This window comes from Colletotrichum abscissum (genome assembly GCF_030869225.1).
Source record: "Colletotrichum abscissum strain IMI 504890 chromosome Unknown Scaffold_21.1, whole genome shotgun sequence".
Classification (NCBI taxonomy): domain Eukaryota; kingdom Fungi; phylum Ascomycota; class Sordariomycetes; order Glomerellales; family Glomerellaceae; genus Colletotrichum; species Colletotrichum abscissum.
In genome coordinates, this window is record NW_026850110.1 from 530943 (window position 1) to 556308 (window position 25366).

Genomic DNA, 25366 nt, shown 5'->3' on the forward strand with positions numbered 1-25366 from the left:
CTGATGGGCAGACCAAGATGTGTCCGGGGGCCCCTTTTCTCTTTGTACTTGAACAGAGACTTGGAAAAGTGAGAGAAGAGAAGAGTGTGGAGCGCGATGACTTGTTTTCTCTTGCTATTCTCGAATCCTTGCAAGGAGAGGTCCAGGTGATGTGGGTGGTAGGAGCACAAGGTCTGATTCTCGTTCTGTCCTTTGCCCGTTTTGGTTTTTCTTTCTTTATGGCGTCGAACAGCCAAGAACGAAGCTTGTTTGGGCTGGGTTGCGGTGGTGGTGGACGTGATCTACTTCCGCTATGCGCGCTGAGAGGAAGAAAGATGGGATAAAAGCGACCAAAGCGATGGATGGTGGTGAGGTGCGGGGTGTTGCAGAGCAGATGATGATGTCGACCCTTTTCGTTCTCCCGTTCGCAACAGGCGTTGAAGACTTTAAAGAGAAAACCAAGTGTTTTGGAATCTCGGGTTGATCAAAGTCGTGATCGTAAAGTGGAGGGGTATGGGAGATGAACAAACGCAGACTTTTTGCGACTGCGATGACTCCTTCTCTTGTGAATTTCCCCTTTCGGTTTTCCCGTTCCTTCGTGTAAGTCGTTTGTCGACCGGGGTAGTAGGTAGGGCGCAAGAAAAGTGTGCTAATGTGGGATGGATGCAGCTGCAGCGTTGCGCTTAACGGCGGGCTTTTCGGGTGAGATGAGATGCAGAGTGCGGAGGAGGCAAAAGTGGCCGGGGTTCTCCAGAAAGACAAGAGTTCTTTTCGGCTTCTCGAACGAAGGGTATCGTGAGGTTATCGTCAAATTGGAGTTGTCAACGAGGAAAGATCAGGAGGAAAGTAGGTCACGGTGGTAGTAGACTCTTGTAATATCAGCCTCTTATTACGCAAGACGTGAAGCAGGACCGTCGCGTTATTATGTCTTGCCAGCTCGTGATGGTCAAGCTTTTCATAGGGTAATTATGTGTCATGAGTTGGAAGGGTACCTGGCGACACATGCTCCGCTCCAGCGTTTTGACACGGCCCAGCCAGCGCGGCATCGTGTACATCAGCTCTTCATCAGACACCCACATGGGAACTGTGACTGACAGAGACGCAGTACTGTTACTGGGAGTGGACGTGGATCCATCACAGAGGTGTGTGAATCAACCAAGGATGGGAAGAAAGAAAAAAAAGTGTGAAAAAAAGAGCCTGGACCATCTCCACCGGATGGGTCCATTGCGCGAAGTACCTGCTCCAGTTTGTTCCAAGCGCAGCTTTACATTGCGCCAACGGACACTTCTCGAACATGACCAACGCCAACCAGTGACTGAGCCCACCAGCTCCCTTCGACTGGCTGAGAAGGACGGATGCTGGCCCGAGCTGGTTCATTGTTGCAACTTTTGCAAGGCATGGCGTTGCCTGCCGTGGCATGGGTCGAGTTCCTTGGTGGCCGCCTGACCATGCGCCTGGCTCCAGGACTCGCAACCACTCTCTTACGTCCTGAGCCATGACACTGAGAAATGGTCCCGGCGGGCCCACGTGTAGGTACGTAGGGCATCCGTAACTTGTATGCTATTCCTAGGAACCAACATCGAGTTGAGGGCCATCCACCGCAACAGGCGGCGCTGCTTAGGAGAGAGATGCCACCGCCTGATCGCGGTCCTGTAGCGCGGCGGTCAGGTAAACTCGGTACGTATATCTCATCCCGGAGCACCATCGCCGGAACCTGGGAAGAGAGCCACCAAAGAGCCAAGACAAGCTGGACAAGAGACAGCTTGTCAGGTACTTGTAATTGTGGTACTGTACACTCTGTACCTGACCGCTACAGGGAACAGCCAGCCTCAGCTTACATTCTCCCTCTCGCCGCCATCACGATTTGCGAACCCTTGAGGTCGTGTCCGGTAGTCCACAATGGCGCAAGGCCAGGGGCACGGCGTCGTACTGGATGATGCAACGGAGGGGAAGCCAATTATTCCTGCGTCCATAAGCCAGACACGTGTAGCAGCAGTAGCAGAAAGAGGAAACAAACGCAATGGAGACAAAGGGGTTCGCAGTTACAGCTAGTTACAGGCTTACGGCACACCAGCTACTGTGTGGATGGCATCATGTTGGTGCGACCGTTCGCAACAGAGCCGGTCACGGCTCATGGAGCCGCTTACCATCCAGGTGTTTCCAGCGCATCGCAGTAATAACGCAAGACGGGAGGATGATGCCAGCATCTCCCAGATTGATGCCAGAGAGCAGATCGGGCGGCACCTTAAACTTAGCACTGACCCGACTAGGTTGTAGCCGCCGCCAGCATAGTCCTGGGAAATGACACCATTGGCCAAGGGCATGAGGAAACCAGCAGAACCAAACCGCATCCTCCTCCCTCACAGGTGCAGTCGCACAATGCCATGTGGTACGATTTTCTCTTGTTGCCCAGGAATCGCGCTGCGGGGTCCCTCAACCTCTTCTTAGAATACCAAGAACCGGAGCTCTCCATGAAGTGCGGTCGTGCGAGATGACATTGCAGGTGACTTGGTCGATAAGGCCATCACAATGCACCTGTCGGCAGAAGCAAGCTGGAAACCTGATGGTCTCCGGTTCTCTCTGGGGAAGGTTTCCACGGCCCACGGGGCATCTTCCCCGGGTGCCCAGCCGGTGACATATCGTGAGATCCAGAAACCGGCCACAACGACGACAGGCAGACGTGGCCGATGAACGGGTAAGTACTTGATTGTGCCAAGGGAATCGGCCTACCAGCCTATTTCTCTCATCGCAATGCGATTGTACGATGGCATCAGTCATTAGCGCCATCTGCTCGTTCTCAAACTGACACGCATAGTGGCGTTGGGGCGTGGAACACGTATTCAACGCCGGTGTAAGTCGAGTTCAGCAAGTGGCAAGCAGCCTAGAAGTCTGCACTCTATTTCCAGACTCAACACAAACGTAAGCAGTTCATGCCGAGGCGCAACGAGCGACGAAGAATTGAGCGCCCAAACAGCGAAGCTTCTCGTCACATCTCGTAAACCAGTCAACGGCATCACCGTCAACCATACATCACCGCCACAGCATCGCAGTTGAAACCTCGTGTTGCACCTCTGCTCCAAGACAAAAATCGATCTAAGATCCCTATTCGATCGTACCACCGGATCTGCAGTCCGGACCAAGCCGCAATGGAAAAGGGTCGAGAATGTCAACCCGACCGTCCGACCGGCCGATCGGGGTACATCTCACAGTCTCTCAGCCTCTCCCATTGCTTGCGGTCAGCGCTCTTGAGGCTCTGGACTATGACTGTTCACAAAGGTTTGCTTGACCGACGGAGCGCACCGTCACCGTCTTTCTCTCTGTTCCGATACTCAGCAGTGAGCCGCGCGATTCCCCACCATCACCACCATCAGCCATCCTCAAAAGTGCCCTTCCGTCCCCGTAACGGAATGGCATCCCGTAGACTCAGTTGGCCTATTCCTAAACCGAGAGGAAGGGGTGCGGTCCGGTGCCGAGCGGGAAGAAGTCCATCCATTGCCTGTCCGCAAAGGTTGTCATTTAGCCGCGTTGACCTGCCAAGCAACCCCAACCCATCGTCTTTTTCCAAAATGGAGCCGCCATCGTGAAGTTTTTTTTCTCTTCAGTCTGCTCGATTGCGTGCGAATGTCATTCCTGGCTAGGAAAACGTGCTTCTAGACTTGGCCTAGGATCGTGAATGGAAACGAACCGCAAGCCACAATTCCCACTCGAGGGAAACAAAAACGGAGAAAACGGGGACGGGAAGCAGGGGTAGGATATCCACTTCCAAGGACACTGGGCCACTCATGAAGTTTCTCTTACGTATAACCGGAGTCACCTGCCCATCCATTTTCGACGTTTTTTTTCCTTCACTCTGCGTGTCTGCTTCCACCCAGGCGCAGAATCCATTTTGACATTTTCAGTCTCGTTCGACAAACTTGAAGAGCATTTCTCCAACGAGCAAGGAGTCAAGGAACCCCCCTCCCCTCCCACAAGTGGCTACAGCATACCCAGTGAGGCTAGTTTCCGTATATGTGCCCTTGACGCTTGGGCGCTCACTTCTCTGTCCCCTTTCGGACAAGAAAAACAGAGCTCCAAGGGGTTGGGGCACTCCATAGCTTCATGCCGGTGGCTGCTGGCATTCACACTTGATTCCATCGTGATATCTCCAAAAGAGAACGAAGCCGCAGCAAGGAGCTAGCTGAAAAATTCTTCTCAACCCCGTGGGCAGAAAGATTCCTACCATCGCTCTCAAGCCACCCCGGCTGGTGCAGGCATTAATATCCACTTGATTTCCACACATGTCACTGCCACGGCTGCAGACTGGATGGAGCTTGAAGCTGGAGAATTTGCTCCATCTGACTCTTCCAACATTGCCCATGGGAAAGTCTTGATGTACAAGATCCGCACGCCCTGGGCAGTAAGAGACCAGAGACGGATGACCTAAGCTCAGAGAAACGAGATGGAACACTTCCATCGCGATCCAGAGCGGTCGTCCAGACCCACGACTCTGACCACCATTCCCAACTTGGGCAAAGGACCACAGTTCCTGCAGCCCTGCTACAAATGTGGGCATTCGGTCGTAAATGCGCGCTTGTAGCCCAGCATAAATTTTCTTGTGGACGGGTACATCGAGCCAGGAGGTCGCCAGCATGATGTCAACAATGAACTCACGAATATTGTTCCTGAGTTGCTATGGAGTATTTCCCACTCATTATCATGGTTTTCATGTGAAGTCTTCTCCATGAGCGTGTTTCGAGATCGCCCAGCTCCGCTGTTTAATGTTTTCCATGATGCTCATCTCCTCTATAAGAGGAATTAACCGCTCATACGCCAACAGGCGTCATCCAACGCCGAGGTGTCATTCAGGGGAAGAATGTTTCCGTCAAGCCCAAAAACCGAGCAGGACATTTCCCACCCCCTCCCTAGCTTAGCCCCCGGTGACCCCTTGCGCCTCAGGGTCCTTCTCGGTGATCCGGGAAACATCCCGAACCCCTCCAACCCCCCACCAAATCGCGCTCGCCGACTTCGCTCGAGGGGAGTCATACTGTCATATCGTAGTGCTCTTGGCCGGCATTCTGTTCTGCTTGCCGGTCACATCGTGACATTTCCCCCAATTTCGCTTCACTTTCTGTCCTTTCCTGATTCAATAAGATGGCGCAAACTATCCCGCAACAGAAATCCTTTTGCCCATCCTCCCCGATACCGGCGCCGCGCCCGCTCCCGGCTCCCACAGCGACAGCGCAGGCGGCACTGGTACGGACGCGGCCAGGCCGGTGTGATCTCACGGACTGTGTTAGAAGGCTACCAGAACAGCCAAAGCCACATGCATCCTCAAGGGCAAACAGCTCCTCACAGACTCGTGGTAGGATCCCTGGAGAGTCATTCGTCCCAAGGTTTCTGTAAGTAGGGACGGCAACAATCAACGGCAACGGTGAAAGACAGGGCAGCCACGCTTCTAATTCTTGAAACATTGCGACGAGCGCAAGTCTGAACTTGTCAACTGGTTTTCCTAGAAAATCTTAAATGAGCTGACTCGAGCGTCACCCAAGTCCGTCGTCAAACACGCCAACGGGCGCGGCAAGTCAAATTTGTACAGCAAGGTTTCTACCCGTGCCTGTTCTCACGCGTTAGCCTCGAATGTTCTTTCTGTGCAACCCTCGAGACAGTGAAGACACCGAGCTTGAGTTCTCGAGCCAAGAGTTCGTTGTGTGTTGCTCTCAGATCATTTCGTCTTCGCAATCTGTCGATAATTGCTGCAATGCGACAATGAGCTTGGGCACCCCATCCCATTTTCCCAGGAGAGAACGAGGTCACGGCTGGGCCGCCATTGGCCAACTCTAAGCAATCATTAGACACAATCCCTTGTGTTCGCCGTGCCTCTATTCACGTCCCTGAGCTCTGGGCAGAGGAAACAGAAACAGACAGTCACGAACACGAGCGGCAGGCTCGAAGCAGGGAGATAATCGATTTGATATCAATATGTTTTACGAGGCTGATAACGCTTGGCCCCCATTATCCTCCCCGGCATGGCCTTAGGTGCAGCAAGATCCAAGTGAAACCCCGCGCGGACGGGGACCAGCGCTTTCAACCACTCAACCTCGAGATCCTTATCGCAAGCAAGCCATTTCACGTTTTCCCCAGGTTTTCCTTTTCCAACATGACCTTTCCACCCCGCATTCTACTAAGTCTGAGGCGGGAGATCGCTTCATTGTAAGCCTCAATTTCTCAACTACATGCATTCCCTTTTGTCCACATCATCGTGCGCGCCTCAGACTGATGGCTTTCCATTGGTAGTGTGGTGGCCATTCGTGCCCGCAGATCATCATGACATAGGACTCGCGCCCTTTAGATGTCTGTATCTACTATCTCCGCGGAATGAGACGTCGCGTCACATGAACAAACACCCTTCACGTGGACCAATTCTTTAGGACGGTCGACTACACCAAATACGCTTTAATCCAGAGAAATGAGGGGTAATGAAAATATCATCGTCATAATCACGCCTTACGCCAAGCGCTGGTCGTAGGCATCGTCAACAAGTGTAAGTCGCGAATAGGACGAAATGCCCTCATTGAAAAGGACAAAATTGACTTTGTTACTGGTGGTCCGTCCCCTCCCCGCTGGATCGACCACGCCAGTTCACAGCACAGCTCTGAGCTTCCAGTACCCCGCCGCGGCGTCGCCCGGCGGCTGAAGCTCTCAGTGCCCTGGCGACCCTGGCCAGGACTTCAACCCCTCTGACTACCATTCTCCCTCGGAGATGTCCTAGACAAAGCCATTTACGAGAAACGCAGCACAACCTCTTTCTTGCCGAAAATGTTGTAATCCCTAGCGCTGACGCTTCAATTTCTTGGCCGTCTCCAATTGGGATCTCATTCAGCTTCAATGTTGGACCTCCAGACCCAATACAATCGGGCCTGGCCCGCCATGACTCCAGTCTCACTCATCCTCACCGTCGTCCTAATGTCCTCTCCAGAGTCCAAAGAGCTCGAGGGCCTCCTCCTCCTCCTCCTCCGCCGCCGCCGCTCCGCATCCTGCATTTCTCCATCCCGCCCCATCTTCGCTTACCGGGCAGCACAAAAAAGCTTTTCCAAAGTCTAGAGCCTCTTTGCGTGTCTTCCACCTTAGCTCCATGGGCCTTTGGGGAACCTCTTACATAATGGCGTCGGACTGCACAGACAAAGGTGGAAAAGAGCATGGTGGGCAAAAGTGCCAGTGAAACAATTTTTTCCCCTTCCCTTTTCTTTGTGACCCAATATGCTTACCTCACTAATAGCTTAGCCGCGTTGCGAACGAGGGAAGAGCCGCTGCCGCCACTAGCTGCATAGGATGTAGCTGTTCGCTAGCTGGCGGAGAGCTGAAGGGAGCACAAAGTTGCATCTCCATGGAGAACGGCGAACCGCGAAAGATGGGCATCGGAGGTTGCCCAGTCATACTGGATAGATGAAAATTCCAGCGTTCTCGCTCTATGCCGAGGTATTGCTGATGAGAAGTGGCAACATGGGAATCTGAAATTTCAGCCTTGACTCCTCGAAGGTTCCCTCGAGTCAAGTGTTCTCTCCTCCTTGGCCATGGCTCTCGTCAATCTCGTCAATTGAAACCAAACAATTGACGATGGGCTCGTTATTCGTTGCTTGGACAGCACATGGCATTTCGCAAAAGTGGCAAAAGTCTTGGTCTTTGAGCCCATAGCGAAAGTGACTCGATATCTTCCTCTGTTTGGACGCAACTCCCAACGAGGAAAGCCGATCCGTCAAAATTTAGCGTTCTTGTCGTCCCAATCTTGTCGCAGCGCAGCGTAAGCCCTATATACTGACCTTCCGTCCGTGTGACGTGTTACGGATCCATCTCATCACCAATCCTTGTCTCGGTTGAGGCCAGGAACCGTCTTCTGCATGCTTCAGCTTGGACATTTCTGGGCGTTTTAGCAGAGAAGTTTCTGTTTTTTGATCTGAAAGTAACATCAGCCAAGACTTCGAACTCTGATAGCATTACTGAGAATTTAATTGGTCGTGTTGGGGACTCATGTCCCGCGAGCCTTCCGAATCTTTCGACATCTGCCCCGGGAATCGGCTCAAGGGCCCATAAAACGCGGGGAGTCCGGGTGGCAAAATGCCGAGTATCGGAGACGGACTCGGCAGCCGAAAATTTGGAAAAGACCCGCTTGGGACAAATCTTCCGTCACTCGGGGTATCCATCTATCGGAGGTCGCCCCGTGCGGCCTGGCAAATCCTGCCAGATACGAACTCCACAACTTCGCTCCCGTCCACCCAGTCATCCTCGGGCCGACGATGATTTTTCCGTCGGCCGGTTCGATCGTTCTGGGCCCACCGGCAATAGGGACTACATTCCAGTGCAACATGAGCTGGTCCCAAGAATGCGGTTCAATGATCCATCGTCGTGCAGATGAATTCCAATCGCATCTGCCAATCTCGCATCTCCCGGAGCGATAAATCCGTCAAGCAGGTTAAGGTGAAATGGCTACTCATCGAGTCGTCCATCGTCGCTCGTATCCGTGTCTGCGGACTTGATAATCGCAATCGTTCGGTATCCCGCAAAGCTCCCGACAGTGTCAGGGTTGCTCCGCACATAAATTGAGTCGGGGGATTTTCCAACGCCAGCGGCACCTCGGCATTAGGCGAGGGCATTCCGAAAAAAGGACACGGGGAGAAAACTCGGGCGGGGGGCGGCGGCGGCGCTGTCTCAGGGTTCTATTATTAACAAACTTCCAATGGTTTGTCTTGCTTCTCTTCCTGGTCCGTCGGTCAGTGCGTGGCTCTCGTAGTGAGTGGGAAGCTCGAGCACCACAAGGCCCATTTAGCGAAATGAAAGGCGCGGCGCTTGGCTCTTCCCGTCGGCCTTATCGCCGGGATAACTCGTTACAATTCATGCGATAGATTGTCTGAAGCCACTGTTTAACTCCATCGTTTTGCATTACTAGAGGATTGCCGCAGTATATATAGATGCTACCCTGCCCTCGAATTCCGTACTATTTAACCTTAACCCTTTTTTTACTTATCCTTTCTTTTATTCTACCCTCTCCCTTATTAAAAAATCACTAGAATTATAGTTTTAATAACTTATTAATAAGCTAATATTATTATTTAGAAATAAGTAACTTATTTTTATATATAAATACTAAGAGTTTTATTATTATAAAAATAGTAATAAATATACTAGAGTATTTAAAAGAGCTTTTTAATAAATTTTTAATACTATTTAAAGTAATTATCCTCGAGCTATAAAAAGAAGCTAAAGTACTATATTAATACGGCCCTATCCGTTTTATTAATATTAATAATACCTTTTTTAATATAAAATATATTAATAATACCCTATAGCTACGTTATTATACTTTATAAATCGTACTTAATATTAATAAAGATTTTAGTATTATTTACTAAGTATTTTATTAAAGTTGTTATTATAGGGTTAGTTTAGTTATTAATATTTTAATAAGTATTTTAATTTAATTTAGAGGTTTTTATAGTTCTTAATTAGAAGTTTTTAAAGGACTTATAATTAAACTTTTTATTTATTATAAATAAAGCTATTATAATTAAAGTTATAATACTACTTATAAACCTTAATAATAAGTAGTTAGTAATATAATTATCTTTTTTTTATAATAAGCTTAAAAAAATATCTTAATTTAAGTACTAAGTAAATACTATACTATTTTATTAAAACTATATTCTTATACTTATGACTTAGAAAGAATTAACTTTCTTCGATAACAAGGTACTTAGGATTGTCTGAAGCATGTCACAAGATGATGTTTTTGTTGGTCGCCGAGTCGCTGCCGCTGCCTCGGTGAGGGGGGACGGCAGAGGGGAAGGGAGATTAAGAATCTGCCGTGGTTCCGTGTCAAGAAACCTGGAATTGGTGATTGCCGTCTGGTGTGAAGAAAATGTCAATTGACGTCGCTGTCGTCATGAACTCTAATAGAGGGTTGTTGATTGCCCGGGTACTCAGTCATCAATGCTATGCCGAATTTTCAGCGCCGTAGTGGCGGGACGAACGCCCTTGAAATTCGTATAGTTCGTGCTGCCAAACCCATCAGATTCGAGGGCCGTCGCGCGCGCAATTGTTTTATCTGCCACAGTGTCACCCGACCTCGAGAGAAGGGGATGACATGCCAATTTCTCACCGGGCACAGCGAACAGGGAGTTTGGAATGTGAAACACGAGACAAGCATTTCCCCGCAAGACCAATTCTTTGGCAGCCACTCTAATCACGAGGCTCCCACTCTGTCAGTTGGCGATACCCACGATAGCCCACGGAAGACTCCCACAGCCCCTCTCGTACCCTTCTTTGGCGATGCCATCAGCGTTGTGTTTGGCTTGTGCAGTTCGTAGGTAGGGAAGAGGAGGCAAAAGCCAGAGTTGGGGAAATTGACTGCGGCAGTATGTTCGCCCGTGTTGGCCGTTCATTGGCCGTATTCGGTTGACTCGGATCGCAGGACCATCCCGCCAACCCTTTAACTGGGGCCCAGGTTCGTGTTTGTTCCTTTTCAAGACCGTTGTAAGGGGAGGCCTTTTTTGGGGAGGGTTTCCCAAGAGCCAATCATGACAGCCAATTCCGGCACTCTCGGCCTCACTGGAAACGAAGATGAGTGAGACACAGCCACATTCTCCCCCCAGACTGGAACTTGTGTCTTTCCTAGCGAATGCAGACTATGCAGAAATGCACAGCCGCTAAATCGACTGAAGGAGCGAATGCGTTCCTGATGGGGGAAGGTATGGAAGGAATGATTGAAAATAGAGACATTTGAGGCAGGCACGTTGTTGTCGAATGAGGGAGGAAGGAGGGGTGCCTTCTTTCCTACACTGTCACTCTGTCACTCTGTGCCTTCTGTCTGCCCACGGGTTCCTTCCTGTTCCTGCGCCTGCTCCTGTCGTACCTGCGTCGGGCGTACTTTCGTACGTGCGGCGGTGCCTACCTCTTTCCCCCTGGACCTAGGTAGGCAGATTGCCTCACCTTCCTTCCCTCCACTTTCCCCGTGTTTTCAAGGTGTCGGGTCCCTTCCTAAATTCCATCCGTTCCTTCCATTCCTTCCAGGTTGCTTCCCGTCCCTGCCCGCCTCAATCTCGCGCGCTCTTTCCCTCCTCGCCCCCTTCTTGCTTTCCCTCGCCAGCAAACACAAACCTTCCCGGATATTCACTCTTTTGTTCCTTCCTTCCTGCATCTCCTCTTGGCACCGGCCACTTTTTCGTTGTGTCTCTGTTCGCAAACTGTTTTCGCCCTTCTTCACTCCAGTCACTCCTTGCATAAAAAAACCGTTAGCAATCAGAGAATGCGATAGCAGGGGCTCCAAATCCGGTTTCACACAAGCGACACAGGGGCGAATCCACTCATTACAGACGAGCAATCCGCAGCCCGCTTGCCGCAACCGAACGATAGGAATTCGAGGACGACCAAGGCGATAGTTGCGACAAGAAGCAGACGGCTCAAGCCAAGGAATTAAATACGAAAGGGAGGATTCCACCTTACTCAACGCGACGTGACGATATCTACAATTCTATCGGAACTCGAGGGAATTCCATCGTCATTACAAACGATTATCCAATCCACAATCGAACCCTTACATCATATCCACAATAATCCGATCCCTCCTCAGTCGCATCATGAGTTCCTCAACAACTGCCGCAAGCCTCCTGGCACCCGTCGCTCGCGCTGTACACTACCTCGCTGCGCGCGATGATTGCGCGGATGGAGACAACAGCTCCCGCTGCGAAAAACCCTTTCAGTCCTCCAAGATTATCGGCATCACTATCGGCATTACTGCGTAGGTCTACCCGAACTGTTCCGCACTCTGCTTTTTGAGTTGTGCTTGCGTTCGCATGCCGCCAAGCTACTCCAGGGCCTGCCTTAGCATTCGTAGCCAAGACTCACATCATTTCTTTCTAGTGCTGTGCTCATCTGCGGTACTCTTGGCGTCTTGACTGTGTTGCACATGAGAAGACAAAAGCAGGAGCGCAAGGAGGACGAAATTGACCTCGAGATCGACGGCGACGTCTACGACCACCCAACCATGGGCAAGCCCCCGCGCGCCTGGCAGCCGCATGGCCAAAATAACCAACCTGGTAACGAAAACCCCTTCGAAGCCGAGCGCCAGCCTCACCAGCGAGCCGAGAACCCTTTCGAGCCGGAGCGCCGGTAGTTACTCAAGTCGTCCCGTGATAGGGACCTCTCGAGATTCAGATACCGCACTTTAGCTGCACTTTTACACGAATGAAATAATTCGTCAACAATTATTATGGGTTTCGGGATATGTCGGATTGGAAACTTTCTTCTGCTCGTTGGGTGAGGGGATTGTACATAAACCCGCCGCCTCGAGGGCCTGATTTTGGTCAATCATTGCGAGCATGGCATTGCGTCTTCGAAACTATTCATTTTCTTCGCTGAAAGGGTCGGATACGTCACGAAGTCATGGTTTCCGATGTTCTACGTCACTCGGACCCGCAGCCTGGACTTTGGAGGACGCGACAAATGACTGGGAGGATTGGGAGAGGCAAACGGCATAGCCTCGGCACGAATGGCCAAGGTTCAACTCTTCTGCTGCTTGGAAATCATGGGGATACAGTCGGTTGTGGGGAGGTAACTTGCATATTGGGCTTGGTGAGGCTCGAGCCGACCAGCCCAGGGGAGGATTCTTGTCTTTCGAGAGATGGCCACCAGGCATCTTTGATGCTGGCTAGCCCAGCATAATACAAACATGTTAAACCGCCCTCTCTGGCCATCGTGGATTGAACAGACAGCTCGTGATCGGGAAGGCCCCATCGGGCGCGTAATCCCCTAGAGTTCCGTACTGCATGACGTCGGCCACAGCAAGCAGTACCAGATTCGCCAAGCTTGTGATTTGCAGGCAGAGGGGTTCACTACACGGGAGCTACCGATACGAAGCTCGTAGCTTTTGCCCAATTCTCGGCCGTGGGGCCTCGTCGTTGCTTGTGAACCATCCGAAATCTCGTCGCCAAACTTTGGCATATGCACAATTGAACTTGGCCGTCTGATGTAGGCTCCGCCTGTCCCTGTATGATGTCAGTCGCGCTGAACTTCCAGGTTGGGGCACGCTCGTGCTGTTTTTCTAGAGGTCCGTTCGCGTAGCTTTTGGTTTTGTAAGCATCGCGGGTTGATTGAGGCCCCAAGAGGATGGGGTGTGGTGCTTTACTACCGCGCGCTTTAATAACATGTCTTCCACGGTAAGGAAGCTGTAGTATAGAAGCATCGTATCTCACGACTACTTGAAGTATCCAGATGGGCTGATGCCACCAGCGCATGCTTGAAACGATTCAAGCCGGGTGTAAGTACTTCACTCGACAGATTCTAATCACAAATGTCTTAAAAGTAGACTAAATAATCTTGCTGTGAGCGACTTTCTTAATCAAGTATTCTGCTACGCTGCGCGCATGGTATCGCCGATACTACCTCCTTTTACCCTGCCTGATGATCGGTTAAGTACTATTCATCACCCGTTGAGGAGTGTGTATGGGGGCATCTTGGCTTCTCGTATTCTCAAGCGGCGGCCGCATGATGGGCCGGATTGCGGTACGATGTGTACCGCTTCATTCGGACATCAGACTGCGTAGTTCAGGCACACTTCGGACCGGTCTGACGCGGGACGACGTGATCCTGCTACACCGAAGCGGGATGAAGTCGGGGTAGCTGTACCGGGCCGTAGGCTCCTAGCAACACAAGTATCAACCGACTGGTACACTGCATAACAACACATCTCGAAAAATGCAGGTCGTGCCCAACGTGGAGAGTCCTTATGCGAGCCCCGCCTTCTTATGTCGCCTCCCGGGCGGCTCGTCCCGGGCTGATCGACGAGGCCCACCGCTATCGTCCCTTCTTTTGCTCATCGCTGCGTTGTCGAGTTGGCGTATCGCCTGCATGTCTCAAGATCTGGACTTTTGAGCGGTTGAGAACTTCACCGATTGCTATTTCCATCCACTGGCACCTTCACACTTCATCCAAATGGCATCACGGTGCATCCGAAGCTTGTGTGCCGATAGAACGACCAGCAAACCGAGGAGCTCCAGGTCTTAGTGAGAATACTTCAGTCACGCAAGATTCCTGTGAATTATCCAAGCTGTCGAGGAGTATAAAGCCCGCCCTCCCATTGACTTCTGACTTATCTCTTCTTCTACTAAGTCCATAGTCTATGTGCTAGAGAACTCGAAGCAGTGTTATCTAGCTTCGTATCGTCTTCCCCTTGATTCTCATCTTCGACTCCACTACTCTTTGCAATGGCCTCCTACTTCCCTGAAGGCGAATGCTTCTTCGTTCGATCTTCCCTCAAGTACGGAAATACTTGGTCCGCAGAGAACGAGGAGCAGTTCTATAGCCATGTTCTCATCGAATATCAGGTACGCGCCCCCTCCCTTCTGTCCAAGGTTTCTCCCCGAAGCTCTGTTGCTCACGAAACACGCGCAGTGGAACGGCTGGATTGGCAGCGGCAGCGCGAGTTCAATGCCAACCCACCTCCGATCAAAGTCTCAGAGCGGGACGGCTAGTCTGTATGCTACCCGCTTCTGGCAGTGGGACAGATTCTTCGTCGGCGAAAGCAAGACCACGGATCCAAGCAGCCTGACGGCCATCACCAGCTACCCAAACAGCTTGAACTGGAACGAGATGCGAGACCGCGACAGGGGCGGTCCAAGGAAATACATCCTGCGCCCGGTCAAGATTCGTCGCAAAGACACCGAGTGGCTGTGGATTGAGTACTCTATCCCGCTAACTACTATTTCCATAAGACCCTGCAGAAGTTCTAACGTGCAGCCAGTGCCACAATCCCGATCCGCGCCATCTACTTCCCCGTCTGCCAGCAGACCGACGAGGCGTACAAGCAGTACTGCACCTACGTCGTCATCGACTTCAAGGCGCGCGACACCATCAACTGCTTCAACATCGCAGGAGAGCCGCGTACCTATCCGTCCACGCGCGAAGCAGGCCTTGGCCTGAATAAGGACCTGACGTGGCTCTTCAAGGTCCCGGACCTCATCACCTACCTGACCATTCCCCACAAGCTGCGCAATCCGGAGTACGGCGTCTACAACGCGACGACGAGGACCGACGCGCTGTTCCTCGTCGGGCACGCGGGGCGTACCTGGACGGCGAGCGATACCGTCCACACGGATGGGTTCATTCGCGAGATCGACCTTGCGAATGTCATTAGCGCGACCTTTGGTGTCGAGGTTGGATGGCGCCCGTACAAGTATTCTTCTTTTATCCTGGACCTGGTCACGCACGTGGTCCAGCTCGGCCTTGGCTTTATCCCCGGAGCAGGACCCCTTTTGTCTGTGGCCTTTGGCATCGGACTACAGCTCCTCAACGACCCCGACACGTTCAAGGCGGATAATGTGCTAGATATTAGCGCCGCGGTCCTGTCGACATTGATCGCCTCGGCGGGGAAGTCGAAGAAGTATGTTGCTCCAGGCTTCCTTCCCGGGGCGACTTTGTCATCGACGAGGATGGCGGGTATGCGGATGGCCCCTATGGCTTTGACGTCGGCTTCGGAGGCTGATGATATGATGGCTGATGAGGTTGAGACCATCGATGAGGGGGACGCCGCTGAGAAGAAGAAAGCTGGGGAGGAGGAGAATGCACGGATTACGGCAGGTATTCAAGCGCAGCGGCAGGTTCTTGAGTTGAAGCTGGATGAAGCATTCCGGAGAGCAGGATACTGAAACTCGCCTGGTTATCATTGAAGATCATATTTCAAAGGGCTATCTCTCGTGTAAAACCACAACAGTCTGGCAGGGAATTATCAAAATTCACCGGGTAGCTCTCTGATAAGGTTTGATGATTCGTGTAGGCGTCCGTCATGATTCGCCACATGGCCAGTTTCAGAGACAAGAATGTAAACATGATTACGATCTATTTGAGATTATAGATGTCCTAAATATGGACAGTGAGCACGGGTGAAAGGGAAGTAGACAAGCAGTATGAAGGAATAAATGAGACGAGGCTGGTTACATGAAAGGCAGCTCCAACAATTTTGCTGGCGCAAGACTTAGTCAAAGGGCTTCATATCTCTCGAGAACCCCATGGTATATAGCTCGCCAGAGGGACCTACCCAAGCAACAACGGATTCGCCGGCAGCCACCTGGCATCGCCTATCATCATAATCCCAGCGAGGGGAATTCAAATTCGAAGCAGGGTTGATATCGGTCGGCATGAGCATCAAGTTGACACCGTCCCAAGTGATCCACTTACCGCTTACATCGATTCCATAGCCCTGCCAACGCGGTCTCTGAAGCATGACAGACGTGTTTTCAAGTTCGGCATCATCCGTGGTAGAATGGGCTACTTGGGGTGGGCGGATGGACCTTTCGATGGCAATGGCCCCAAAGGAGGTCCTCAACTGAGAATCGTCGGGCGAGAAAGATAGGCCGAAGAGACTACGTCCTACATTCAAGACGTTTGTGCAGTGCCCCGAAAGTGTCGACCAAATCCGTATGTTTTGAGCCTTGTCCGCTGATGCCACTGATTCAGAATTGGATGAAAATGCGACTGCAGTGATGCGAGATTCGGGCTCAAAGAGGGCTTGGCGGGAGCATTTGCTTGCTAGCCATAGGGTGAGCTCTTTACCACGATTTGGCACTGAGGCCACCCATTTCGAGTCTGGTGATATGGCGAGAAAGCTGAAGTCGTCCGCTTCCTCGGGCATATCCATGTATTTGTGTGTATCAATGCTCAAGTACCTGACTCTGTGAGACATCTCATCTGATCTAGGCTCGCCGTTCTTTTTGAGTGCCTCTAGGCATGGGATCTCGATTGTGTAGACCGCGTATTTCCAATCAGGCGTAATTGTGATGAGGGTCCCGGCACAGGTAGAGTCTCGGTATTGCAGCCCCCCGTGCAATTTCCAGAGACTAAAGTCATGATATGCGCCAAATGCAAAGGATTGTGAATCTTCCGAAAACAAAACCTCGCTCTTTCTTGCCTCATTGTAATCGAGCCAGCTAGGATTACGAGGGCATGGAGGCTTCATGACATGAACGACTGTGCTATCTTGGATGTTGTGGATTGCCGGCTGGCAAGGGAGGAACATCCATTTTGAATCAGGCGAGAGTGTGGCATTTCCTGAATCCCAGATATCTCCATCGTTTTTGACTTTCAGGTCTAGCTCGCCAGTGTCAGACGACCAAATATTAACCTCGTTGGAGTCGTCGATTTTGTCCATGGAAATGATTTGTGCCGTTTCTTCGGAAGCTCTCCGATGTATGAAACAGCTCTTAGTCACCGCAGACATTGGCTGTATTGGCTGATTCATTCCACTGTCCAGCGTTCTGGGCTTTCGGATCATGGACAAGGACCAGATGGCAACTCCGTTGCTTTGAGCAACAATGAGAAATTTGCCATCGGGTGAGAATGCCGCTACCCAATCCTCAGGCCGAAGTGAATGAAAGCTGAATGGGCCGGCGGCGAGAATGCTGGTGAGATGTAGGGATTGGTAGTGTTCGCCGGTATCGAATGACGAAATCGAAATAGCGTCGCTATCGGAGAGACTTTGATGCGCGATGAGCCTCGAGTCGTGTGAAATAGCTGTAGGTCCACGTGTGTTTTCTCCTCCCGGGACTCGAGAATTCCAACAACCGGTGTCAATGTTTAAGGTTCGAATTTCTCCATCCGCTTCCTTAACGATCAGGAGATTGGTGTCTGACACGAAGGCGAGCTGGCTGACCACGGGCCCATTTGTTTCAAACGTCTGAAGGCAATTACCTGTCAAGGCTTCCCAAAGATGGACACTTCCACGTATAGATGAGGTCGCTACAATCTCAGAATTCGGAGAGAAACTGACAAATGAGCCTCCTCGTAATACAGAGCGTGAGCTATCACGCCTCTGGGCTCTGTCTATAGGCCGGAGCTTGATCCTACGCCCTGTGGACATTGTCCATATCGCAGCGGTACAATTGTCGTAAGACGCCGCAATCTTCTCTGAAGTGTGGGAAACGTCAAGTTGTACTACGTCGACCCCATCGGGAATACGGAATGAGCATAGTTCCTCGCCCGTTTCAGCGACGTAGACGTGGATTAAGTTTTGTAATGCCGATGCAATTCGCTTCGAGTCCTTGAAAAAGGCGACTGGAACGTATGGACCAATAGAGTGAAGGCGTGGCATGCGAAAGCTGGTCATCAAGACACCCAGGGAGAGCGACCAAACCGATATGTCCCCGCGAAGCCCACTTAATGCAACAAGCCTGGAATCAGGAGAAACAACAACGGCATAATAACGTTCATAGGCATCTCTCAGACCTGTGTTCTGGATCAGAGGCGTCCATCCAGACTTTTGTGGTCGTTGGAAAGTGATACACTTCGGGATGCTTTTTATGGAAGCGTGTCGGATAGAGCTTGTCTTGGGAGAAAAGACTAATGCTGACCAATACAGTTGCAAAGGATACTCGAGAATAACGGAGATATATTTGGAAATCAACATCTCCGAGTCTTCCAAAAGATTGTAAAGCTTGATTTTTGGTTGCTGCCATATTAGTTAGCAAAGTAGGCAATATAGAAATATTGATTGGTTCTTTGTGACTTGTTGCTATGTATATACATTCACCTTGTATTGATATCATGATGGAGAAAACCTCGAAGCTCACCTTCACGAGGGGAATTAGCGTGTCTATCATTTGAATAGCACGATTGGTTTCTCCGAGAACACAGAGAGCCTCGACCCAATAGAGAAATCGATCTTGGAGGAATTTATGGACTTGATCCTCATCCTCGAGAAGTTGGCCCGCGTATTTCAGGTGATGAAACCAGAAGCGGCAAGCATATCGTGTGTGTGGCGGGAGCTGTTGTTCCAGGACGTCTCTCGCAATCGCAGACCGTCGATCGGCGGGCTTGAGGCTGCAAATATTGTAACGCAAAGATTTCGAAAGAACTTCAAGACAGGCAAGCGCCATTCTCCAATGTGTTTCCTTGAAATTGATGGAGAAGTCTCCGGCAACTGGACTCAGTAAAAAGTCGCGAAATGACGAATGAAAAAGTTTGACCTCCAGGCCTTCCTCACTCGGAAGATCAAGAACAGACCTGAGAGGAACCAATATACCACCAACTTGCGAAGGCTTGAGACCCAGCAAGCTGGCGATTGAGTTGACCGACAAAGGCTGCTCGAGGAGTATGATTGCGCCGATGACCTCTTTAAATCTTCCAAGCAGGATCATTCGCTCTGACGAAGTTCTTTCGCCTCTGAACTGTCTCAACACTGGCTGGTAGGTCTCTTGAAGTTTGTCGCTCACGCCTCCTTTCTGAACGGTCTGAACAAGCTTCAAAAGCTGTTCCTCTGGACTGCCGAATAGCTCGTCTCGGATGAAGCGGCAAGCTATTGCCGCGAACAGAAACAAGGGTATGGCGATGTCGACAAGGGCCTTGATCTTCTCCTGCCCAGGCCAATCCAGCTGTAGTTTCTGATTATTGATGCATCTCGCGTTCCACAAATTTCTGATCTCTGTCAACTGATGTCGAAGGTACAATGAGATATCTTTGGAGACAATCTCATTTGGTGTGTCATGTAGTCGAACTTCCCGGTACAATCCTTGATTGGGAGAACCACATGCATCGCGCACTGCAACCTCTGGCCTACTTGTAATAAGCAGCTTCAGACCGCAGCCATCGAAACATACAGCCTTGATCAGTAAACGCAATAAAATTTCAACGTCCTTCTCGTTCGAACACTCATCCAATGCGTCGAGTACCAGGATCAGCTTTTTGGGCTCCCCTGGTTTTGACGCTGCCAGTTTGAGTGGGTTGAAGACGAGCTTAGTGAATTGCTCCTCCATACTCTTGAAACAGATATTATCCGTCTCCTTGATCGCTTTTACTATGTACGGGCTTAACTCGGGTCGGCGCTGCGCCAGCTGACGGGCTAGCGTACCGAAAAACAACGACGCGCTGCCACGATCAACTTCTCCCCTTTTGAAAAAGAACGTGGCGCCGAGTATGTTGATCTCGTAAAACTCATGAGCAATGGTCCGAGCTATGATCGACTTTCCCGTTCCAGCCAATCCACTGAGCCAATAAAGTTTCGGGCCAGTAGCATGAGGAGCCCAGGTTTCAATGTCGCGAAGAATATCAACTCTGGTACTTGGATGGCATCTCGGTTCGTGTTGATTTTCATAGCTGTCGAATTCAGCACCCTGAGCCATTGGCAATTTGTCCAGAATGTCATGATCGATTGTATCTTTTATGGCGATGACATCTTCCTTGACTGAATTGACTGACGTGCGTTGGTCAGAAATCGGGAAATTACAAGTAACGACTTGCGATGAGATTCTCTGTGAGCTACTCACTAGAAGACAATACTTTTGCTACAGACTGTTCATGCTCGAGGCTCTGACGCGGAATACAACAGACCAATGATTTGGCGAAAGAAGCGGCTGCCATGGCAGCGTAGCCCTGCCATTGCTTGTTTTTATGAGAGTCGGAGTAGTCACAGATTCCTCTTATGACTAGACAGGGAAAATGATTCATCAAACCAGCGGCTTCCATCTCGAAGCATAGCACGTTCTTCTCCTTTGCTAGTGCATCTCGCTTCTGAGCATCTTTCATTACCTGATTTGCAGAAGCTATCAGTCCGTAATGGACGACGGGCTCTGAACCGGGGTCTCGTTCCGGGCGATCCACGAAGTCGTCGGCGCAATAATCAGCCATTGACCTGTTTGTGTCATAGACAATGTCGCTGCGGAAAAGTTTGTCGGAATTGGAACTGGGCCGACCGTATTTCTTCTTCAAGATGTCATTCTTCAGGCGCTTCAAAATGTGCTCTTCAAGCGAGCTGCCTTCTATTTCGAGGTCGGAAATCAGCATGTTGAGGGCTGTTCTTAGAGCAAGGGGCGGCTGATTCAAGAACCCAGTCATCTCGAACTTCCCATCCTCGATGGATTTGCCAAAGTCGTACTGAATCACGCCGCCATAACCCTCAGCCGGGGAGCTGACAACGATGTCGCCCAAACGGACGTCATTTCTGGGACTCGGAGCGCCGCCGCCGATGCCGACCATAAGCCCTACCCTTATGTTCACAAATGTGCGGACCATGTCTCGAGCAACCACTGCCGCCGAGCTTTCTCCATATTCGCCATGAGGAAGGACCGCGATCGCGACGTTGTGCTTGCCCATGCGCCCGAGCTTATACGAGTTGTTGTCGTTTCTGGACAGCGATCGAGGCTCTTCATGGACCTCGTCGAGGAAGAGCCGGGCTGCGACGAACTCAGGGACAATGGCGCAGATCCAGCCGATCGTATAGATTGATGGATCGGACATAGCGACTGATGACAGGGTTCAGGAGTACATGCGTGTGATGCGACCATCTGGTCAAATGATGGCGCGCGAATGTGTTTGATAAAAGATTGAATGTTGTGATATGCGATGAGGATGCCTGCCGCGCCCCAGTAGGCACCAACGGCCTTTGCTACTCAGGGAAGAATGAAGATGAGAAAATCAGAGTGAGGGGACTCAGCCTAGATGTGCGCGGGGAAGATGCTGACTGCATATACTGCTGTCAGCCCTAGATTTAGAACCAACATATGATGTGGCACGGCACATAGGCTGCAGCAGATGCAGCTTAGCAAACATGATAGCTTGGCGCATGTTGGGTTGCGGCAGTTGACTTCAAGCTGCGTAGAATGTCTATCCGCTTGACTTATTATCTTCTATCCAGTGCACCCTCTTAAAGGTGGCCCCACGAGCTTTGCCTGAACTTGAGGCTCATGATTTTGGGAACTGGTACAGTAGGAGGCTAGCCTAGGTCAAATGGTCTAGCCCAGGGCCATACCTCACCGAGATTCCAGACCCGAGGGATCGACCCTATGTGCATCGCCTACCTTATCGTGTATATTGCCAAAACAGCTGGGACGCCATTACACCATTTTCTAGGCGAAAAACCACTGTTAACAATGTAAGGCGATGAACAATCACCATATATTGCCCGTGAGGTTGGAGATGCGAGTCAGTTGTCGAAAGACACAACGGCCGAGTTCCCTTTCGAGAGCCTCGGTCTGCGAGAGACGCGTACGCCGCCAGTAACGTAACGAGCTCGCAGTGAATGTGGATCGGGACCCGCTTAGCGCAATGGCATCATCGAATGAGAAATCTCACCTTCCCGAATCGAGGTCGCGATAAGACGACAAAATCTCTTCGATTCCCATCCCCCCAGTCCGCCGATTGTCCATCCGAACCCCTTTCGCGACCTTTTGAGCGAGCCATGGCCCTTTGAGCATGATCTAGGCTTCAGCGCTACATCCAACGGTTGTTCAGCATTCCAATGAGGTGAAGATTTGGTTATCAATCGCGTTGCTCGTTTCCTCAGCATCGAAACCTTTTATCTCCCGTGTGTTACCTTACAGGTTCAGACGATTACCTAAGGTAATCTCATTGAGTCTCGCGAGAAAGAAAAACGAGGAGGGCAAACGGGGCGCTTTATCAATCGCGGTTCTTTCTTATCGCTCGGGGTCAGCTTTATTTCCCTCACCTTTCTTCCCACCCCGACGCTCGGTGAAGGAAGCACAAAGGCCACGAGTTGAGGACAAAGGGGAAACATGACAAAAGCGATGAGTACCGACACCATCCCGTTCCCCGGCGCCAAGTCGCCTGGCATCACCGATGTCACCCGCCACGCCTGGATCACGTCCGACGACGTCGAGGCCGCCGAGGCCTCTCGGCGCGGCCCGTTTGAGCCTCACGACGACCACAACGGCGATTTTGTCACCACCACCGAGGACCGCGACCTCAAGCGCGGCTTGGAGCAGCGCCACTTGTCAATGTTGGGTATCGCGGGCGCCATCGGCACCGGTCTCTTCCTGGGTCTCGGTGGCGCTATCCAGACCGGCGGTCCGCTTGGCGCATTGCTTGGCTATGCGACTGTTGGCTTGATCGTCTGCGCCGTGCAGTTCGCTCTCGGAGAAGTTTCGGCGCTCCTCCCCGTCACCGGTTCATTTGTCCGTCATGCCGAGTTTCTTGTCGATCCGGCCTGGGGATTCGCTATCGGGTGGAACTTGGTCTACGGCAACATTTTGTCTATCCCCTCCGAGATCACAGCCATCTGTGTACTCTTTGAGTTCTGGACCGACCTGAACCCCTCCGTCTTCATTGTCATCTTCATCATCTTGACGTTCGTCGTCGGCATCGCCTTTGTGCGTGTCTTCGGAGAGGTCGAGTTCGTCTTCGCTATGCTCAAGATCCTCCTCGTCATCTTCCTCATCATCCTCGGTCTCGTCATCGACCTCGGCGGCGTTCCGGGTACCCCCCGCATCGGGTTCAGGTACTGGCAAAGCCCCGGCCCCTTCGTGGAGCACATCGCGACCGGCGACTGGGGCAAGTTCTTGGGCTACTGGGGTGTCATGACCAGCGCCGTCTTCTCCTTCGCCGGCGTTGAGTCCCTCGCCATGGCCGCTGCTGAGACCCAGAACCCTCGCCGTGCCATCCCCCGCGCCTGCAAGCGTGTCTTCGCGCGTATCGTGCTCTTCTACATGCTCGCCGTTCTGGTCGTCGGTATGCTCGTTGCCAGTGACGACCCCCGCCTCGACGACGCCTACGGCACCGCTGCTCAGAGTCCCTTCGTCATCGCTGCCTCCGCTGCTGGTATCCCTGCCATCCCCAGCGTCGTCAACGCCGTCGTCATCACCTCCGCCTGGTCTGCGTCTAACCAGAGTCTTCTCGCCGGCACCCGTGTCCTTTTCGGTCTCGCGCTCAAGGGACAGGCCCCGAAGATCTTCCTCCGCACGACTGCCTGGGGTACTCCCTATGTTTGCGTCTTGCTCTTCACTGCTTTCATGTTCCTTAGCTTCATGAGCTTGTCGAATGGTGCATTGACCGTCTTCTGGTGGCTGGTAGACCTGACTGCGGCCGGTGTTTTGGTGTCGTGGTCGGCTATCCTCCTGAACCATATCCGTCTCAAGACAGCGATGAAGAAGCAGGGCATTGAGTTCAGCAGGCTGCCTTGGAACAACTCGTGGACCCGTAAGTTGAACAGTCTCGGATTACCTGATAAGACTTGCTAACAAAAGCGTGAATTTAGTCTACAGCTCTTACGTCGCCCTGTTCATGTGCATCGTCATTCTCTTCACGAGCGGCTTTGAAGTTTTCACCAAGGGCAACTGGAGCGCTAGTGGTTTCGTCTCGTCTTACTTGTGAGTCCAGTCCCCTTGCTTAACGAGCATAACATGGGCGAGTTTGCTAACCACCTTGCAGGGATATTCCTCTGGTCACTGGCGCTTTCTTGATCTGGAAGTTCGTCAAGAAGACCAAGGGCGTCGTTCTTGAAAACATCCCGCTTCACGATGCTTTCGAGCAGGCCGATGCCTATCCCGAGGAGCCTGAGAAACAAGAGACTGGCCCTATACGGTTTGTCAGCTGGATCTGGAATTAATGGCATACGCTTTGATGGTTGCCCATACTTAATTAGCACCCAAAGACGTACCTGCCCCGTAATAGTGTACAAATACTTCAACATTCAAGTTGTATATATAATATGTAGAGGCCAGCATCATAAGCCTGGTCTCCAACAAGACGGTTCAACACTGAGAATTGGTATTAGATGTTTCGAAGTGCAAACGGCGTGAGATATTCTTAGTTTTGTGACCGTCCTAGTCCCTAGTGCGCCGCCGATTCCGCTGAACTACCCCAAGCACTTAGCTGGCAGAGGAATCCGGGGCCTGGCAATGGGGACTCTGCAACCGGCCCTTCTTCCCCAGGTATTCAGGGAATCCCCGCAACACTTTGACGTGTCTCGTGGTGATGTGCTTGAGGTGGGCCTCCAATTTTGGCCTGGTATGGTCGCAGCGCAGGGTATAAGGAGCAACTTCGGGCCTTTACACAGTATACAGGTGCAACACCGCAACGTGGACACCCGGAACTCTAAATGAAGCTCGATGCGATGTTGGTCCAAGCCAGCTATCCGTAACTGATTGCAGTTCCCGCATTGGCACAGTAACTTCTCAAAGAGCTGTTGTAACGTGATCTCTCGAAATTGAGTTGCATTGAACGGAAGCACTTCATCGGGATTTCCCAATGGACATGCCTTACGACTGCCACCTTTTCGCGGAGACGAAAAACCAAGTCTTCGATCCGCGTTACTTACCTTAGGTAAGCTGAAGCCTCTTGGTTGACCTCGGTCCACATATTGCTTTTGACAACTTGCGAGATCACCCTTATGCTCCTTGGTCCCGACAACTCGGTTCATTCATCAATCATCATCGCGTTCCCACGTGCGGTGTGGAGTCTAAGCCGGTAGTTCGCGTCGGGTCGCTTCTCGGGTCGCATGTCGGAAGCCATGGCGCGCAAACTTGGAACTATCGTCAGCCCAAAGTGGTGGGGCTAGCATAAACCAGTTCCTGATCGAATGTCGGCAAGACCAGCTGACAGCTTCCCGGGAGCACTCTAGCAACAGTACCGTCAGATGAAA

At 51.5% G+C, this 25366-nt stretch overlaps 7 protein-coding genes across 7 annotated transcripts; 6 read left to right on the top strand and 1 right to left on the bottom strand.

Annotated features, from left to right (window-relative positions):
- Positions 1 to 954: 954 nt before the first annotated feature.
- CABS01_09081 (uncharacterized protein) lies at positions 955 to 1425 on the top strand (the record flags this gene model as incomplete). The annotated part of the gene is made up of 1 exon (XM_060542438.1): positions 955 to 1425. The coding sequence occupies one exon, from the start codon at positions 955 to 957 to the stop codon at positions 1423 to 1425; it is 471 nt and encodes a 156-aa protein (XP_060400719.1).
- A 1814-nt stretch (positions 1426 to 3239) lies between these two features.
- CABS01_09082 (uncharacterized protein) lies at positions 3240 to 3563 on the top strand (the record flags this gene model as incomplete). Its single annotated transcript, XM_060542439.1, has 1 exon — positions 3240 to 3563. One exon carries the CDS (start codon positions 3240 to 3242, stop codon positions 3561 to 3563), a length of 324 nt encoding a protein of 107 aa, XP_060400720.1.
- A 3322-nt stretch (positions 3564 to 6885) lies between these two features.
- Positions 6886 to 7405, top strand: CABS01_09083 (uncharacterized protein; the record flags this gene model as incomplete). The annotated part of the gene is made up of 2 exons (XM_060542440.1): positions 6886 to 6912; positions 7235 to 7405. 2 exons carry the CDS (start codon positions 6886 to 6888, stop codon positions 7403 to 7405), a joined length of 198 nt encoding a protein of 65 aa, XP_060400721.1.
- Positions 7406 to 11585: 4180 nt separating this feature from the next.
- CABS01_09084 (uncharacterized protein) lies at positions 11586 to 12121 on the top strand (the record flags this gene model as incomplete). Its single annotated transcript, XM_060542441.1, has 2 exons — positions 11586 to 11746; positions 11869 to 12121. The coding sequence occupies 2 exons, from the start codon at positions 11586 to 11588 to the stop codon at positions 12119 to 12121; spliced, it is 414 nt and encodes a 137-aa protein (XP_060400722.1).
- A 2089-nt stretch (positions 12122 to 14210) lies between these two features.
- Positions 14211 to 15650, top strand: CABS01_09085 (uncharacterized protein; the record flags this gene model as incomplete). The annotated part of the gene is made up of 3 exons (XM_060542442.1): positions 14211 to 14330; positions 14398 to 14684; positions 14747 to 15650. The coding sequence occupies 3 exons, from the start codon at positions 14211 to 14213 to the stop codon at positions 15648 to 15650; spliced, it is 1311 nt and encodes a 436-aa protein (XP_060400723.1).
- Positions 15651 to 15976: 326 nt separating this feature from the next.
- On the bottom strand, positions 15977 to 21228 carry CABS01_09086 (pfs domain-containing protein; the record flags this gene model as incomplete). Its single annotated transcript, XM_060542443.1, has 3 exons — positions 15977 to 18445; positions 18567 to 20185; positions 20259 to 21228. 3 exons carry the CDS (start codon positions 21226 to 21228, stop codon positions 15977 to 15979), a joined length of 5058 nt encoding a protein of 1685 aa, XP_060400724.1.
- Positions 21229 to 22514: 1286 nt separating this feature from the next.
- CABS01_09087 (amino acid permease) lies at positions 22515 to 24331 on the top strand (the record flags this gene model as incomplete). The annotated part of the gene is made up of 3 exons (XM_060542444.1): positions 22515 to 23922; positions 23981 to 24092; positions 24154 to 24331. 3 exons carry the CDS (start codon positions 22515 to 22517, stop codon positions 24329 to 24331), a joined length of 1698 nt encoding a protein of 565 aa, XP_060400725.1.
- Positions 24332 to 25366: the final 1035 nt, after the last annotated feature.